This window comes from Scatophagus argus, chromosome 19 (assembly GCF_020382885.2).
Source record: "Scatophagus argus isolate fScaArg1 chromosome 19, fScaArg1.pri, whole genome shotgun sequence".
Lineage (NCBI taxonomy): Eukaryota > Metazoa > Chordata > Actinopteri > Scatophagidae > Scatophagus > Scatophagus argus.
Window position 1 is genome coordinate 10,485,839 of NC_058511.1, and position 20,020 is coordinate 10,505,858.

A 20,020-nucleotide genomic window follows, 5' to 3' on the forward strand; every position below is an offset into this window, starting at 1 on the left:
ACAGACACACTATGTGGTAAACAGTAACACATGCATACATTGTTTGTCCTGTCTGTGTAAAAGCTACATCTTTGTAGTGTCTTTCTTGTGTGTCTGTTAATCATAGAAAATCTGTAATAAAATTTAAATGGGAAAATTTTGTGTGGGCTGGAAAGACACTTAAATTATTACCGATGATTTTCAATGTGGTTTTCTTGGTGTTATTGAGGGTAAAAACTGCAGGCGTGCTAAAACAAATCATCTTCTAGTTGTACTGTTTGTGTTTAGTAAAAGAAATGAAGCGCAAGCCATTTCAACTGTCCATAAAGTTTTAATGAAAAAAAATAAAACAAACAGCAATGTACCCATTTAACAACAAAAGAAATTAAGAGAAATTGTAAGATTTTGAGAGCCAAGCTCTTATGTACAGCATATTGCACTAGAAAAAGAACAAACATCCCCAGCCCTCCTCCGTCCCCTCCGTCGCTCCATGTTTCTGTGCTGTTTGAAAACTGTGCAGCAGACACAGAGCAGTCCCAACGATAACACAGCCAATGCTTCAACGAAAAACTGCTACATCTGGCCTGGGTCTCACTTCAAACGACACATGAATGTGAAATCCTTGAGACCACTCTGAACGTAAAGAAAGCAATGTGAAGACGATACAAACGCCCCGCGCTCGCAACACGGGGGTCTGAAATATGTTCCACTGTTCAGTTCATGTATTAAAAGAGATATTGTGGTTTTCACTCCATTAAATTACATTCAAACCCTTAAGATACAGATTTTTTTTCAGGAATGTCGGACATGCATTTTTACTCCATTTACATATATTGGAAAAGCCCTTGAACTGAGAGTGACACAGCAGACTTGGCAAGATCCAAAATTAAAAATGCCACAACATTGACAAAAAAAAGAAAAAGGAAAAAAAAAAAGCAATCATAGAAAAGCAAAAAAGTTGTGTTGTTGTAGTTCTTTCTTGGTCTTCTTACAAAAAGATATGGAAAATTTTCGCTAAAATTTTTTTTATATAAAGATAGCAACAACAGCTGTGTCAAATTCATGTCTAATGTATAAAAAACACCAAATCACAGCACTTGACAGTAAGGATGCACTCTTTCTTGGATATTAAAAAAAAAAAAAAAATCGAATAGATTTGATATTAAAGACACTGAAGGTTGAATGAATAAAAAAATGTTTCACTTGAGTCAGGGTTGCAACAGTGGTTGGTAACGACAGGCTCAGATCAACGCCACACCGACGCAGTGGCTGTTCAACCCATTTCACATACAAATAATACTGGGCACCATGGTGGCTCATTCCTCCTTCAAGTGTAAACCCACAGCCCTACTAGATTGTAGATAAAAAAGCAGAAAACCCAGACAAACTGGGCCGATCCAGCATATTACAGATCTTAAAAAAAAAAAACCAAAAAAACATCAGGAATCTAGAGGGGAAGTTCAGCACAGGAGTAGAAAGAGAGAGGCGCAAAATACAGTATACAGATTTAAAAAAATGTTTTTTTTGTTGTTTTTTTTACAGTGCACATTGACTGCAAACAGTCGTTTCTGACATTGAGAAGGTTTTGCGTGGTGAAACTCGCCGTTCGTGCTGAGAGATGTCAAAGGTTGAGCCTGTGCCTCGTGAGCAGATGCGAGGAATCAAACTGATGTTGTTTTTTTTATTTTTTTTTGTAGCAAGACACAACAAAAACGTTTGTGCCAACTCTGTTGTATCAGAGTATGTTGATCTCACAGAGCCCAAGTGAAACAAGAGCTGTGACCAGCAGTGACTTTGGGTAATTATGCCAAATGTTGATGATGGCAGGTCTGGTGGCAGGTCTCTTACTCACAAGGCACATTTTGTACATTTGATTGTCTGTTGTTCATGTGATTTGTAAAGACTCACACCGTTCGTGCGAGAAAGCACGAGGCACATGGCTTTAGTCCAACCTCCCCGCACACAGGTATCAAACACACAACTGAATGCAAGTCAACAATGAGAAGAAAAGAACTGTACACACTGAGAAGGCATCTATACAGTAGCACTGAGCAAATATACACAAAATAAATTAGAATAAATTACCTAAAAGGAACGAAACAAAATGAAACTTGTTCTCAGTAAGGACAGGGAGTAGTTAAGCATGATGTTCAATGAAACAGAGTGAGAGTACATGAACTTTGGACTGAAGAGTGCGTCAATCTGAATTGGCTCAGCGTTCAGTGTTTGCAGGAAACAAACTTTTGGTTCAGCTCATGTAGTTACAGAAAAAAAGAGTCCTATCAATCTGTAACACATCTCCACATCTTTCAGTGAATATGATTTGAAGAAACATAAAAAGACAAATCTTTGCTTGTTTGGTGTCGTCTACTACATGCCTCAAAGACTAACAGCAATGACGCATGGAGTCCTCACTCAAAGGCAGATTTTTAGCAAACACAATCAACACATTTATTAACTACTCCCTGAAGAAAACACAAAGGAAAGAAAAAAAAACCCATCAGTGTCTTCAAAAGCTCATATCACGAATCTACAAAAAAAAAAAAGAAATCATACATCAAATGAGGAATTTATAACATCTCATTTAAAGTCCGTAAAGACGTTTTCCTTGATAAACCTTACACTGAGAAACAGTGGCTGTGCCGTCTGCAAAATGCTAATGTAGCAGCTGTCGCACAAGGATGTACAAACTTTCTTCATACCAAAATGTGTCTGTGTGATTAGTAAAAATGATTTTTTTTAACTATACAGAAGCTGTTCTTACAAAGTTTTCAGTGAAGCGCAATGTACCACTGGCAGTTTGGTGAAAGAAAGCACTTGAACAAAAGGTTGAGTTGATACACGCACATCAGAATTGAATCAGTGCTCAAGACATTTAGATTTACACCTGGAGTGAAATAAAATAAAAATGCATCTCTGTAACTTTAACCCAAAAATGTGTCTGTAACAAAGATATTTGTATTTGATTGAGAACGCAGCCATATTCTGGGAAATGTCCATCTATGGATGTCACTTTGATTGCAAATGCAATAGATCCCTAAGATCTTACTTCCTTCCTTCCACTGGCTTGAATATTGCTCACCCCCTCCTCACAAATGCTGAGAAATGTCATGTCTCTTGCAGGCGACCCACAACGCAGCAAAGGGCAAAGTTGTGATTGTCAGTTCCAGCCAGAGAAAGAAATCCTGAAAAGCTTTAGGAAATGATGACATCTATCCAAAGATTTTCAGGAGTCTGATTGTTTTCCAGTTCCCTGATTGTAATCCCACAAAGGAGATTTGTTTGACTTATTTGTGCTTGTTTGGCTTCAAAATTACTGCAGATTTTGGAAACAGTGAGCACACACTCCTACATACACATGGATCACAAATTTGAAACCGCAATCACAATGTTACTCTGCAAAAATATCATCAGTACACCTAAATTCAAGTACGTATGCGTTCATCCTTTAAAATCAATAGGATCTGAATCTACCCAGTGGGCCAGTTTAACAACATGAGTGGCAATCGAGATGGGGATGCTGATGGACGACACAGGTTGATATAATATCCCTACGTCTACAGTGGAAGCTGGTAAAACACACATTAACCTGACCGATAGTGCAACACCAATGTGTAACACCGCCGCAACGTCATGACAACCATTTTCAACTCAGCCAGTGTGGAGCGGTAAAGAATAAGTGCAGGGCTTATTGTTTTTCTGAGAATAAATTAGAAATGTGCCTCGAGTCCTCAAGGTTTTAAGTCAGTAACTTCAGCACAGAAATGTCCACGTCCACAGTCTGTCACCATAAAAGTGGCCTAATCTTATATTGTATCTCTTTTCTTATGATTTCCTTGAAGCAAAAGAGTTGTACTGTGGCAGGAGAGAATAAGGCATTCCCTGGACTGATGGAGGTCCTTCAAGAGTTGAAATAACAAATAAAAAGAGCAGTTTACTGTACAAAATAGGTAATCTTACAAATATTTCGAAAATATCTCTTCAAACACAATGGCTCCTTCTTGGAAAGACAAAAAAAAAGAAAAGAAAAAAAAAGAAAAACAAAGAAAAAAAATTTTTAATCAGTCTCCGTCCAGCGGTGACCAGTGTTTTCTTCATCTCATCTTCATATTCAATTAGAAAAGAATATCCAAACCCGTGTTCCTTCTTACAGTGCCATCTCTTAATGTCTGCTCCCTTGTCTCTGTAGGGGGGGGAGGGGGGCACGACAAGGGCTGAGGCGAGGACCAGCAGGAAGTCCCTTCATCTCTGCGCTCCTCTCAGGCGAGGGAAGAGAGCCTCTCTTGGAAACAGAAAGCCAAACAGGGCCATCGTAAGGCGCATCCAGGCAGGCAGGTTTTGTCTCTGGTGCCTCATGAACTGCGGAAAGTTGGAAGAAAAAAAATGCACATTAGGTTATTATCATCAGGAAGGGCATGTTAAGTCACAAATTTGCTTGTCAGATTTTCACCAGTTAAGTAATAAAAACCGCTTTCCAGACTCTGATCTTGTCATAACAGTGTCTGGATGTAAAGCCTTGTGAACTGTGGTAAACCCTTTGAGCCCAAACCATATGACCAAGTAGACTGGATGTTTCCACAACATTAGTTTGTGTCTAGAAAACATGTCTGTCACACGCACATCCTGCATAATACTTCTGCAGAATATACAGTGTCAGATGCAGTAGGTCTCTGATTTCTTAAGGACACTCCATCCCAGACAGAAATATAAGACTTCATTTTGTAACAACTGTAAAACAAGACATTTTACATCCCCCCCCCCCCTCCCCGGAGGCTGCCACTCATCTTAATAGTCTCTATCCTCTTCCCTCAGGTCTGTGACAGCCACATACTAAATGTTGCACTGTTGACTTCTAAACAAGAACCTCAAAGTGCTTTCAGAGAACGCACTGCTTATTTCATCACAGCTCTCTTGTAACAGTGAGATTAGCTGAACAATTAGCAAAAACAAAGCCAAGGAAACAGAAACTGCCCCCTCCTATGGAGCTGCCTTCCCCAAGCTCTGTCATGTTCTACTGGGGTGTGCAGCCTGCATGGAGCGCAGACAGACAAAGTGGTTCTTGCAGCAGCCTGCAATCTCAGTTAACCCCCCCAGCCCCCACCCGCTCGCTCCTCTCCATCTCTGATCCTGCACAGCTCCCCTCTGGCTTTCTGAACAGCCGCACTCAGATATTGCAGCCTGTTGCATAAGCATTCTTGTTACGATCCCTCTCCCTGCTCTCTCCCCTCTCCATCAAGGTCTCTTCAAGCCTAGCAATCAGAGTCCGCCACAGGGTATTTGATGCAGAACTAGCAGGCTGAACTGAACTGAACCGGCACAGCCAAATGTAACCCTAATTGTCCTTAATTGCCTTAATTCTACAATGCCTAGCTAATTTAAACAGCACCCTGGTTCACTCCACATGAGGCTCCTCTGTGTAAGTAGTGGAGGATGGGCATGTATTTTATTTTTTTAGGTTAATGCAATCCAGTCGATTAAGAAAGATGCCAATGTGCATCCTTCACCTAATGTAGATTCTCATTATTTCACTGAAAGTAAAAGTACAAGTGGTTTGTTGTTGGCCACAAAAGCAGCCAAAACTGAAAACATAACAATCTACCCCACATGAACAAAAACTCACACATTAACCCACACCGGGAAACCTGTTGGAGAAACGTGAAAAAATTTCACAATAGTAGCAGAGACGTGAGTGAATATCATGAAGGATCACTGATGATTATTCTCCCCTTGGAATATTCTTACAGTATCGGATACTGCAGGATAAAACCAACTCGAGTGCAGACAGCAGGCAAAAAAGAAAATGTTCCCTCTTATCTATCTGTCAAGAGTTACCCACGCAATCCAAAACACACGCACACACGCGCGCACACACACGCACAGTGAGGCAGTGAGCGGGACAACTGATGTATTGTGGGTAGCCGTGAGTCAGACTCTATTTTTAGACGAGCGTATAAACAGCCGGCCAAGTCTACCCAGACACAGACATGCAGCTCACTCCTGTTTGTGACAGTCACATCGATCTCACCTGCTATGTCTCAATCTTTGTCAGATTCTCTCACCACATAACACTTTCTGTTCATTTTTTCTCTCACTCTCTTCATCTGTCTTCTTTTTTTTCTAATTCTAGTTTTCTTTCTTTTAAACACCCTACGGCAAAACAGTCATAGCAGCAGATATGAAACCACTCCCAGTGTATTTGTACTTATTAACTAAGTTCACAGTCATGACTGATGTGAACTCTCAGTCAGGCTACTAGCTGCTTTGCAAACATCGATACGTGCAACCCCCTGACCTGTTATCAAACACACTGTGATACAAAATCTTGCCAAAAGAGCACATGTGAATTTTATTTCTTGACATGCACAATTAGCTACATCATGAACTACACATGGTATATGTGCTTAGCTATTCCCTCAGGAGCTTTCGAACAGAGAGCCCCCACGCTTCAGGCTTCACAAGTCCCACACTGTTTCACGCTACATGTGATATGTAAAGTATAAAGAACACTTTCAAGTACAAAGGGGTCGACTTTGTCTTTTAAATGACAGAGTGGAGACAATGGGATGAGGGAATGTGGTCATAAAAGGGTGTCACTTAATCTGCTCTTCCCAAAAAAGTCCAGTTTCGAGTTCCTAGTGTTTGAGTCAAGTCCAAGTCATTAATGAAAAACCTGAGTCGATTTCAAGTCGAGTCCACTACTGATCCGAGTCAAGTCCAAGTCCAGTAGTAGTAGTTTAGAAGACAAAGATGACCTTTACCACAGTGTCAAACTAAGAATCAATATTTAGGTATCGGCAGGGAAAAAGTGTGTTTCTGTGACAGTATCAGTTGTCACAATGTATTCCAAACAGACAGAGACACTGACATATTAATTATGTAGGTACTGTATCCTGTATGAAGTTAGTACACCATGCCCTATTAGTGATTTAGAATTTTTTCTTCAGTGTGGCCAAGAAAGCGGTTGAATCACTGCACAAACTATTTTTATCAAGTGTGGGTTGTGGCCAATTCAGCTGGCAAAATGTTCAGCCCCTTTCTTCCTAAGAGTGAGCCACAAATTGGCACAAGGTAGCTTTGTGTCTCTAATCAAGTAAAAGCTGACACACATAAATAGTGGCCCACAAACACAAACTTTTTGTCTCGCATAAACAAAATATAGTTTCAGGTCCTAGCATACTCCGAAACCCACCATCCCTCGCTGCAGTTGTGTCTCGTTGAACAGATGTCCAACAGGCAAACAGAGCATTTAGTTAGGTATTAATGTAATGTAAGTCACCATGTGTTCACACTGTTTACATAAGTTTCAAAAGAGCATGAAGGCTCTGCAGCTGGCTGTTTGAAATGGGGTCATTTTAGGATCCACTTCACTACTAGGGGGTTAGGCTTACCAATTCAACATGATCCTGCTGGAACTTGTCTCCGATCTCCCGAAGTTTACGACCAATTTGCGCCTCGACGCTCACCCCTGCCTGCTGCCCTGGCCCCTCTGCCATCCTGTCATCTTCCTCCCCTCTGCCCTCTTCCTCCTCCTCCTCTTCATTCTGCCTCTCTCCCCGGTCCTCCATGGGCTCAAACTGAGCGGGGAAATGTGACCGTAATCCAGCGTTGCCTAAAAGGAAAACATTAAGTTCTTTTAAAACTTGTGTTGTTGTTGTCGCATCTTTAAAATACCAAGAGGCTGTTGTCTCTGTCAGTGCCAAAATGAGTATCAGACTGAGAGGCATTACTGATATCAGTTCAGTAAAAACTACTAGACAGTAAAAAAAAAACATCAGAGAACACTATGCTTTCAGTCTTAAGATAAGCCCAGCTATCTTGATTACTATTAATGGCCACAAACACAGCTGTGTCTACAGTATCTACTTTACACTGCTGCTATATTGCTTTCTGAAACACAAACAGGTTTTATCAGATCTTCTCAGATGGACAAATAACAAGGTAGACACTCAGAGAACAACACTCAGAGAATCCATAAAGAAGAAAGAGAGTGTTGTAGGTGAACAACTCAAACACCTTATTAAATCAACAGTTTTACTGAACAGTAATCTTTCTCTGGGCCATGTCACTGAGTTTACTCATTGCCTCTAGCATGTGTTTCTGCAGTCATGCCACTTAGAGGGAAAACATTTTTTTTATGTTGTCATGTGTACAGAATGTACTGCTATTCTTCCTCGCGGAGGACCATAATATCTCTAAGAAACGGAGAGCCCTGGACTTTATTTGCGAGAAGAAATGGCATTGGGCCAAGTGCATGACATCCATTACTGGTTATACAATGAGGGACAAGGTAATAGCAGTCAGTGGTATTTATGTGTTGGTGACTTTAAACTCAGAACAATATACGTCTCACACGCTGACACTGAGTCAACAAACAACATTCCTCTTCAACATTTGTTCAATTCAATTAGGGTGATGTCACATTGATTTGATTAGAAGTGGAAAAACAATATTGGATTAAACCTGGTGGACGTATTAGTGCAGGTATGTGCCTTTATGTATGTATGAAATTAGTGTTGTCTTTTTATTTTTTCAAAATACCCTCATTTAAAATGCATGAAGAAGCAGCAGTGTGAAACATGATCATCATTTATCAGATTTAGGTTAAAGGCATGTTCTTTGTAATACTATATGTAGTAAAGATAAGTGCAAGTCTGTACAGTAAGCAAATAATTTCCTAGACACCTTAGTCAAGTTCTCATCATCTGTATCACAGGACAAGGGGATCCCAACTAAAAAGGAAAAATCATTTCTTGGTGTTCTTGTCTGTTTTGCAGCAATAATTCAAAAAGGAGTTGAGTCTGTGCAACAGCCCATTCAAAAAACAAAACAGCAGTCTCCTACTCTCCTCCAGTTTGACACTTATCAAATCGGACTGACAGTTTTAATCACCTGCGTCTCTCAGGATGGTTCCCAATTCGTAATCCACCAGATTAAAGGAATGACTAATCGTGTGAAGTTGCACTGAATGTATCCCATTCAATGCTGTATACTCAATTTCAAAAACCAAAAGACCACATCGTGCTCAGCAGGCTTACATTATCTCGCCTCTTCCCTTACCGTGAAAGGGTATGCGAAGCTGCCGATACAAGCTGCAGGGCAGCGTGCTGATGCCGATGCTGTTGTTGTTGTTGTGGCTCTGCGACGTGGGCACGGCAGCAGTGACGGCAGCAAGGGCCTGTCCAGTCGCAATCTGTGTGGGTCGGTCTTCGTATTTGACGTCCCTAAAGGGTGTCCCCCAGAGCTGCGAGATGGGCTGTGACATGTCCTCCTCCTCATCATCCATCCGACGCCTCAGCGGTAAGCTCCCTGGGGGGTGGGGGGGTAGGACATGGAAACTTTAGAATGAGATGACAAGGTAATGTAAATATAAACTGGTAATGTCAATATAAGATGTGTTTGCGGGATTGTGTTAAACTCGATGTGAGTGTTTATGATCTTTAGCTCAAAGGTAATTTGGGTGTGATTTGTTTCAAGACCAAACAAAAAGTGCCAAATGGCATCCTGTTATCAGTGGAAACTTTGCCCTCTGGCAGTTAGAAAATTATCTCATCATGTCTACATTAAATAGAAATAAATCATTAGTCATTATGATACAGAGTAAGAGCTTAATGTTGTGTGAGTCAATACTGAAAACAAACAGGCAGAGATGGATCTGCCAATGCAAATTTCTATGTAAAGAAAGGGCAACAAACCTCCAAGATACCAGCTGTTGCTAAAGCGATTATCTCTTATAGTGATGAGTAGCAACAGGAGCAAAACGTATGGAAACACCCTGTGTAGGGGGGACCCAGTGGGCGGATAAAAATGCTACGCCAGATTTGCCACCCTCCCGCAGCAGATTTTGCCAAGCTGTTCCTTATAATATGCCAAATTGTAAGTGAGCGCCAAGAGATCCACCGGAGAGGCTTTTTTCCATCAGAACTACCTTAATCTGGAACAGTTTACCACAGAGCAGAGTACAGTCAAGGGATTAGCTTCCTCCTGCACAGTTCTGCAGCTCAACATTAAGACCTTGATACTCATTGTCCATACACTACAACACACAGACACACACACAAACAGCAGCGGGTGGTGTGTGAGTGAAACCTCAGTGAAACCAAAGTTCTGGCTAGACTGTCATGTGCTGTGAGCAGCAGCCGTTTCATGAGGCAGATAACGAGTTTCACTCCATCCTTAACTGTGTCTGCTGAACACAAACACTCACACCCTCTTCCTCCTTGGCCACATGCCACAATCTGAACTACTGTTTCATCTTTTTTTTTTTTTTTTTTCTCAAGGGTACCTTCTTTTCTAGTGTACATGGAGACAAACAGGCTGGGGTGACTGGCAAAAGCACAAGTTGAAACTGGATATACTGGTATTGTGTTTACTAAAAGAGGTGGCCCCAGTCATGTAATCTCTTTGTTTAAGTGTCCCTTTGCATGATGTCATATCATATGAAGTTCAAGGAGGAAACAACATTTTGAACAGCTGTGGAAAAACCCTGCATGATTAATCAGGCCACATAATTAGATTATTTGTGTAAGATGTATGTCTCTGCATCAAACAGTATGAGGCAGTTTCTTAGGTAAACACAACTAAAACATTCAGCCACTCATCCTCCTCCTGGTCGTCTCACTGCTCCAAGGGCATTTGAGAGTGAAATTAGTCCATTTTGCCAATGCAGCCTAATTACTTGTGCATTACAGGAATTCAAAACAGCTATAATCTGCGCTAATGTCTCCTCCAGGCAAATTAACTAGGGCAGTAATTAATGCTATGCAAGCAGTCAGGACTCCTCTGCAACTGTGCAGTAAGTTTCACTGAGATCGAATGTGTTGTGTTGTGTTGTGTGTCAATGGCAATGCGAGCCCTGTCTTGAATTTATACTGGCAGTCAACAGAGGACTGGCAGGATAACCACAGTGTCAGACACATAAAAAACAAACATAGACAGGGAGACACACAGAAAGACATAACACACACACAAACATACACACATAGACACATACACTGCCTGGGGCAGCAGGGAGGCCTGGCAGCCACCATAGTGTTGGTCACAGGCTCAAAGCTGCAGCAGAAAGTGGCTCCCTCTGCTGCACCATCTGTGCACCGGGCTCTCCTCCATGAACGGCTCGGTGTGGGGGTGCACACAAGGTGAGCTCTGCTGCTATTTGTCCTACTGCCTTCACTTAACTAGCAGTACATATCCTGAGGAGACCAAATAGTCCCAGTCTCCAATAAAGTCATGAACTCTACTTCACAGGACAGGAGTGTCAGTCCAGCTAAATATTCCGAATTAGTATTTTGACTGATATTATATTATTATATCTGCACGACTAGAAAAAGTTAATAACTTCGAATTTTATTAAAGTGTATGAAGTCGTTCATAAGTGGTCTCCAGAGGACCACCGGGAATGTTCTGCAGCTCTACCCGCATCACGAGCACAATGCCCGGGGCAACTTAGCGTGTAAACACGCTGCGTCCGCCCGCTCATCACTGAAGACATAACATCCTCAACCCGGCAGCCGAAACATTTCCCATTGAAACTTGTCGAAACCGAACACTGACACACAATGCTAACCCAAAATAAAGAGTTAGCCAAAGTTAGGAATTTAAACTAAGAGATGTTCTTCACACTATTTTTTTTCTCCCTTAAAAAAAAAGCATGTAGGTAAGAAATTTAGCCTGGGTCTTGGCTATTTTTCCTTTACTGACAGCGGAAACAAATGACCAGAATTTCAAAACCATTTAAGACAGAGTTATGACAGTATGGCTCCCATTGTCCTCCGCTGGCACTTTCTCTTCACTTAGCCACACAACTCTTCCCCAAAACAAACATCTCGGAGATGACGGAGCCGATAGCACCCGTCACTTACAACCACTAAAGCCTGAAATCGAAACACGCCAAGTCACTTTGCTGTCTGTAATAACACGACGGTATTTCACTACGCTAATTAGCGATAATATTGCGTAGTGACAAAAAAAACTGTAGACCAATGGATGCGCTTCAAACACCGGACAACATCAACCGAGACGCTGAGAATCCACGCACGGGAGGAGGTGAACAGAACCCATCACTTGGTTATTATTTAACTTTGTCCGTCGAAACAAATGCAGAAAGCCTCAATGCTGTGAAGAACGGGACTGAAATACATCTGTAAATGCCCACTTTCCATACGCCAGCGCTCCCGGTATGCCCGCTCACCCCGTCTCTGCCCGGGCATGCCCAAAATGCCCGCATATTTGTTGACAAACTCCCACGAACCACGAAGCACGCGACGGTCCAACGGCTCGATTTTTAAAATTCAAACACACGACAGTCGCACTCACCGCCAGCAAACGCGTTTTCCGTGGTGATGGGTGGTATCTTGACAACTTGCTGTTACCTTGTTTCCTACGGACTGTGTTGATGCGACTCGTATCCCGCTTCGCATTACCACCACTCATAGATGTTTGCTGACTTGAGAGAGGGTTGTTTTTTTTTTTTTCCCTGTCAAAACGGTCCGCCTCTGTGGCTGGACACGCCCCTTCTTAATAACGTGAAAGGAACAGAGTCAGCTACATAGTGTCATGCAAATACAAACGCATTGAAATGACACAAAATGCAGGCATTGCTCTAAAAACACACCAACACCGGCAGGCAAACGGTCAGTGGAGGGGGATTGTGTCGCTTTGCATGATAATAGTAAAAGTAGATGGCTACCACCCTATAAATAATACTGAATTCCAAGTGATATTCACGCATTGAAAATGTTACTTAAGCAGAAGTATTATTGCCAACAATAGGGCAGAAATGTATCCCTCTAGGGCAACTGGGTTTACTGACCATGCGTAGGTGACGTTTTACTGTTAGCCTGTACTTAATCAAAGTGGTGCTAATTTTAATGTGCTGATTTTAATTTTCGATGTGACGTCGTAGAAGCTCGTTTGACGTTTTGTATGCAAAAATCCTAATTTGTGATAGCCTAACTACACTTGACAGAAGTATAAAGTACCAGATGGACATACTCAAATAAGACACAAGTACCTCACATTGTGCTTAATTTAAAAAAAATAGGGATTTTGTCCGAATCAAGTCATTCCAGTTTGGATGTAACTTCACCATTAACAGTATAAATACCGATGTGCTGCTACAGGCTTGATCGGTGTCTGCGTAAGGTGTTGAGCTCATGCTGTACGTTGTTGTTGAGGTGAAAGAAAATAATATGTCTGGCCCTTTAAAGAGAGCAGTCCTTCTGGTGACCATAAGCTGGTGACATGCAGTGGGCCAATCAGATGGTTTGTTATGGTCCCGCCTTCTGCTTCGTATAGCTTGACACGTGGAGGGGGAAAAACACAAACCCAGATAAGACATGTGACTGCTTTCAGCACTGAGCTCAGCTGATAGGAAGCTGCCGCTAGACAGACTGATTGTACCTACCCAATTACTGCTGGTCGGTGTGATGATGGCTTCAGTACTGTCAAGGCAACAAACAGACTGGCAAATTTAGTTGTTTCACATGCATGTCAATGACCCATTGAATAGCACTATGTTTGTATGTCTAAACATGAGATTACCTTATCTCATAATAAGAATCAGAATCAGGAAAACTTTGATTGTCAGGTTGGTTCCACTTACGAGGAATTTGTTTTGGCATACGTTGCAGCAGATATACACAAGTCTGTATACATAGTATACATGTACATGTACATACATCTGTAATGGTGGAGGTAAACATTTGCAGATGGCCGTGCATTTTTATAAAGTGCAGAGTGATGACGTGCAAGTGAACTGGATGTGCAAGGGGAGAGTGCGTGTGTCACTGTGTGTGTGTGTGAGAGAGAGAGAAGGAAAGAGAGAGAAAGAAAGAAAGTGTGTGTGTGTGTGTGTGTGTGTGTGTGTGTGTGAGAAAGAGAGAGAGAGAGAGAGAGAGAGAGAGGAAGATGAGATAAACCTTTATTTGTCCCACAATGGGGAAATTCTCAGTGTCAGGTGTTATGCAAACAATATTAAAGAGACATAACATAACCAGTGGTTAACTACCCCCATTTATCATATGTCAATACATTTCAGAGGCAAATATTGTATTTTTCAACTATGAAATGAAAATGCTGTACTATCATCACACAATTCTGAATTGAATCATTCTGATTCTGAAAAAAAAAATCAGATGATATACATAATAACATAACACTGTGCAAGGGTTAATGCATCTTTTAAGATAAGATGAACTTTATTGATTTTTTTTTTGCTTTGAATATTTTAAATACATTTATCTGATAATTCAACATTATTTTTATTTATGTGCCATTGAACATAGCATAACATAACAGAACAGGGTTCAAATGTCCTTGAATGCATCCTTGCATGATAATGGCTTGACAGCAATGTATTGACATAAGCATAGAGCCATTTTCAGTTCATTTCCTGAGGGCACCCATTGTAAAACATGGTGTCCTCGTCTGATGGATGCACAGTGGCACTGGAATAAACAGCAACCACGGCTGGTGACCCTCATTGCAGGGCAGGGGTACGCCTACCCATGGCATCACCCTGAAGATGAACGATTAAAAAATGTACAGTGACATCAAGCCTTATCCTCAAACAGGGGTTACCGAGTTCAAAACAGGGGGGCAAGAAGAGTGAGACTATTTGATCCATCGTGTGAGTCAGATTTTTCCCAAGAGGCAATTTCTGGATGAAAGCAGATGCTGTTTCTTTTGCACGCTGTGTTGGTCAGCACATACAGGATGTTATGTTTTCACACCGTCCCACTCCTTTATTGTACAGCTGGTAACGTGTGAAGTGTGATTTTCTCAACTTGTCACAAAATTCCCATGCAGACCAGCAAAACAGCTCCTGCTCAGCCTTGTTTAAGCTGCTGCTTAATGGCTCCCAACCCCCCATCCACACCAGTGCCCCTCCAACTCCAATCCTGCAGTGAAGGGACCCCACCCAAAATTTATAAGAGACATCAGATGGTGGTTGTTTTTATGTTGCTCACTCTCTCTTTCTCCCTCTCTTTATATATGCCCATCGATACGTTCAAACAATAAACAAATTGAATTTGAACATTCAAGCAGACTGCATGCATAGGGATGAACATAAATAACAATAATTTTGTTCTAAATCTCCAAAACAAATGTTGAGCTCCCATTTGCATGCAGCAGTAGATCTGCTGACTTGTTGCTTAAATAAAAATTATTATTCATGATAGTATTCATCGTCTAAACGAGGTGAGCAGAATTCTATATTGTTTTACCTGTTATCTTTAGGTATGTAGGATTTGAAGGACACAGCTGTGTTAGGGGAATAATTACCATAAAATACCTCATCAGTAAAACATCTTTTGAAGAATAAAAAGCAAAATCAAAACAAAAGAAACCCACTGGAATTCAAAAGTTTAAAACATCACTTTTGGAACAGTTTGATGTGGTGTTCACACTTTTAAAACCACTTTTTGGAGGAGGAGTCTTTCAAAAATTAATTAGTCCACTGTGTGCAGCATTTGAAAAACAAAGAAACGAAATAAATCGAATTGCCCATGAGCATTTCATCGCTTTTTTTTCCTCCCCCGAGTTCCCTTTATCAATAACTAATTAATGTTCCCAAACAACAGCTCCAAGAATAGTCCATTTCAATCACAGTCAGTTATCACATTGCCTGTGGACTCTGGGGAATACAGTAGTTTTTCATCAGTTAAACTGTGGTTTGGTGAAGTGTTTTTGAAAACAGAGCTGTTAACCACATTTGTGTTGCAAATCGGATTTGTTCCCTGTTTTGGCAGAGAACATAACATGATGCGCTGTCAGTGCAAGAGATTCAGAAACACAAACGTCACGCATTGTGCAATCTCATCCGCCGTTTTAAGTCATTTGCTGTCGTCTACTTTCAAGTGCACAGCTTCAACCCCTTTGAAGAGGGAAAACAGCCTTTGTGTTGGCACTGAACTCAGAACTTGTCATCTAAACTGAAACTTCCAGTACTTCTAATGTGTCAGCTGTAGTGGCAGACAATGTGTCCCAGCCCATTTTTATTCGAGCAATTTTCCCCAGCGAGGCAGTCAAAAATTATCCACAGTGAGTTATTTCTGACTACGTGCTGCCAGCAGAGGTGATAAGGCTCTGGATGTTGAAATTTTTCAAAGTTCACTGCATAATGATACAATTTGCTTTGTGCCTTTTTCCCTAATGGTGCCTGACGTCCAGACGCTTTGTCTTCAATCTTCAATTCATTCCACACCCAAACAACTCCACTAGTGTTTGTGCTTGTACTGCATGCACTTTCCCATCTCAATTTTATGGTTTCACTCCCCTTGCCATTTAATTATCTGCCTAAATCCCTGCTTTAGGAGACTGTTTTTCACATAAATTGATTGTGAAATTTCACGACAGACATGCCAAGTTTTCACAGGTTATTGGAAACCTCTGTCCGCCCCCGCCCCCTCCTCTTCCTGCATATGCTGTCAACACCTCTTGATTTTAACCACAGGTACAGCAGGGGCTCAGCCAATGAATTGAGCTCTCCCAGAGTTCATCCAAAGGTAACACATTTGAAGCCCAGAACCACCCCAGGGGAAACACTTCCTTATGATTATGCGTATTTTGACACCACTTTAATGCCATGAATGAAATGTATCCCAATACAGAAGTAACACTGGGCATGTTTTGGATGAAATGTTGTATGGAAATGAATTTGTTGCTTTGTGTCTTTCAGTTTATCTTCACATTTCCAGCTGTGATGGCAAGTTGAAGTAAATGAACGCTTAATGAGTAATGAGCAGCGGCAACAGCAGCAGCTCAGGTGGTAAACAATCCAATTGTCAGGCAGATTGATGACACCTGTGCAACATCCAAAAATCCAAGTGGCAGGTATCCCTACACTGGTGTATAACCATATATATTATTGCAGTTACACTGCTGTACCCTTATTGTCTGAAATCCAGTGTGATTTTACTCATTGTTTGTCATGATTTGGTTGATTCGAATAACATCTTGTCTTCTCTTCAAGATAACTCAGCACTTTTACTGTATTTATACTGTATTGAAGTATACCAGACTGCTATGACAACCTAATTTCCCCTCGGGAATGAATAAAGTCATCTATCTATCTATCTATCTATCTATCTATCTATCTATCTATCTATCTATCTATCTATCTATCTATCTATCCATCTATCCATCTATCTATCTATCTATCACTGAACAAGCTTCACAACACTTAACCAATCAGAACTGGTTGACTCAAGACCCAAAGAGATCTTGAATGAATTAGATGACTAACACTCTTTATAGACAACTGTCCCAAAACTGCTACTCAAAAATCACAAGCAACCATACCATCAAACCATCAGTTTTTGCTGGTAAACAAAGTGTCCGCAAGCTTGAAATGTCAGTTATGATCCTTCATTAGTCAGGAAAGTTGTGTGCGTATTGATAGCAGATTAAAGTTTAAACAGGAAGTTGTTTCATCAAATGTGACTTATAAATTTATTTGGGTTACTTCTTCCTTTGTTTAGATCCTTGTTACATGGGAATTCTTTCCATATGATTTTGCCTCACGATTTACACCTAATGCTTTTACATTCAGTGCTTTTACAGGAAGTAGTGTGGTCTCCATGTAGCGAGGCTTAAAACAAGGTGTGGAGGGCAGGCTGGTGGAGAGGCATGTAGCAGGTTTGACTTTCAGGCAAGTTTTTACGTATTTGTGTCCAATGTCCTGCAATAAATGTTTGTATTTTTATTAAATGTGATCACAATCTTAATATGTCAATAAGAATGATGGCCAAAGGTACACAAAGTAGGTTATGAAAATTGTAATAACCAGAATTAATTACATTTTTCTTAACTTAACAAGAACAAATTCTGGTTTCCATGTGTCATATGGTTGGTAAATTCACTTTTGCTGTATCTATTTTGAATAGAAGAATTAGCTCAAAAAATCAGTACAGGAATATGTGTATATGAATATGACATTATATTATTATAATTATATTATATTGTTAAGTGCTGTAATTGAAAATGTCATTTTTACGTTGCTTAACCGGTCCTTGTTTTTCTCTTGCGGATGCACAGTGGTCGTCTGTCCACTCACTCGCTGCTCTCCAGTTTAATTCTTCTAACTCAGTGTGCACTCAAGTGGCAATAATGGGATTTTGGGAAGGCCATGTCAGATGTGATGAACTGCTTCCCTCTGTTAACAGAGGGTTCAAGGGGGGTGAGCGAGATAACATGTTGGTGAAAGATATGTCTGAGTTTGTTTTATATGGTGGTGAGGGGGGGACTAACCTATTCTGTGAAACAGTTAATCTTGTTAGCTCACAATCTTGACATGTTTTGAGCTCTGACAGGGCTCTAAAGTTCAGGTGCCACTTGTACAAGCTGTACCTCAGCATGTGCTCCTGCTATTCTTCATCTCTGCTTTTATACAGTTCCTCTTCAGAGATGCCACACAATTTTCTAAATACTTCATTGGCTGCTAAAGTGTTGGTAGGTAGGTGCTGTGCAGTGGATTAAAAAAAGACAGCAATGATAAATCATTGAAGAAAGGAGACATGGATGGAAATAGAGTTGGAGTTGCTCTTGTTTCTACGGTAACTGTCGATGGGGAGGTACCAGGGATGAAAGTGGAGGGAAAACAAACCTCCCCGCTCCGATGGCAACAGCACAGCAATTGGTTCTCGTTTCCTGCGAGGACAGGAAGAAAAAAAAAACATAACAAGGTCCCCTAGTAGCCCAGGAGACAAAGTTCGATGTTGCATCAGAAAGCAAGAGGCAGGGCAAAATGAACATGCACTCGCAAACATGCGCACTCAACTCGTGCATTCACATACACACACCCATTCGCTCCCACACACGCACACACAATCACATGCTCCACTTCACCCTGCAGCCGCCCCTCCCGCTTCTGCTCTCTCCCTCTCCCGCCAAAACATCTACAGCACGTGAAACCTGCCTAGAAACCGAGGGGAAACTTCCGCCTTGCTCTGATTGGCTGAGCTCCCTAGCAACCGCGTATGCCCGACCAGCCAGTCAGGCGCATTGTGAGAGGCACACTGACCCAATGAAAAAGATTATTCAGAGGCACGGGCAGGCACAGTGACCTGGTAACAGTCAGGAAAAGAAGTCAGGGAGACGCTGGAGGGAGAGAAGAAAAGCTCCGTGCGATTGGCTCACAGATTTCCTCTTTGTTCTGATTGGCTTGATGCTTTCCTGTTTTCAGTCATTCATACATTTCTCTGCCTGCCTCAGCACTAGCTGCTCTGCAACCTCCATCCACAGCCAGTTCGTTCAACTTCCAGAGTGGCCACCCTGCCCTCAAGGAAATCCACTGCCCAAGGTCAAGGCAAAGACCGTGCTGCTGAAATGGGATTGGTTTAGACAGGCAGGAGCAGAACAAGATCCTAGTAACAAGTCTACCTCATCATGTCAGTGAGGGATTAAAGCTTGTGATCAACAACTTGTTAAACAGCACAAGTGCTCTCTCCGTTGTCACTGTTGATGAGCTTGTTATTGTGTTGCTTGTAATGGACACGGGCCAGTGAAAGGCATAATTAGCTTTTCACTTAATAATGCAGCATTTGACAGGGCTGTTCTCCGGGCAAGTTGCAAGACACAAATTAGCAAATGGTTAGTTTGTTTTGAAAAACTTTGCTTTTGAAGACAGCCCAGGCGAGGTTCATCGAGTCTTTTTAAACATTCCAAACTGCTTGCTCCAGTAGTGTGGGGAATTAATGTCAATACCCTGCAGGATCAGGAGTTCACATTGAATAGTTAATGAATTTGGGGAGAGGAGGACTCAAATAATTCTGCGAGAATCGAGCATGCCATGCATACTGCTTAATTTAACACAACTGCAGGCAAAAAAACGCACTCAGGCAGGAACATTATACTGCTATGATTAGTAAAAACAACATTGCCATCCAACACAGAAATTGCTCATAGCTCCCTAACAAATTAGTTTACTCAGGTTGGAGGATGAATCTATATTAGAGAATTTATTTTCCCTTTCAACAATAAATGCTGCTTTGTGTTATTTATTCTGCACTGAATGTTTCATTTGAAATTTTGATTTGGAGCT

At 41.3% G+C, this 20,020-nt stretch overlaps 1 protein-coding gene across 2 annotated transcripts; it reads right to left on the bottom strand.

Annotated features, from left to right (window-relative positions):
- Positions 1 to 1,100: 1,100 nt before the first annotated feature.
- LOC124050652 (bcl-2-modifying factor-like) lies at positions 1,101 to 12,471 on the bottom strand. Of its 2 annotated transcripts, none has more exons than XM_046373395.1 (4): positions 12,348 to 12,471; positions 9,037 to 9,285; positions 7,368 to 7,588; positions 1,101 to 4,338 (listed from the first exon to the last, which is right to left on the bottom strand). In XM_046373395.1, the coding sequence occupies exons 1-4, from the start codon at positions 12,406 to 12,408 to the stop codon at positions 4,222 to 4,224; spliced, it is 648 nt and encodes a 215-aa protein (XP_046229351.1). In that variant the 5' UTR covers positions 12,409 to 12,471; the 3' UTR covers positions 1,101 to 4,221. The 2 variants fall into 2 exon arrangements, with proteins under 2 accessions (XP_046229351.1, XP_046229352.1); XM_046373396.1 differs by having other exon boundaries at positions 12,292 to 12,441.
- Between the last annotated feature and the right edge of the window lie 7,549 nt (positions 12,472 to 20,020).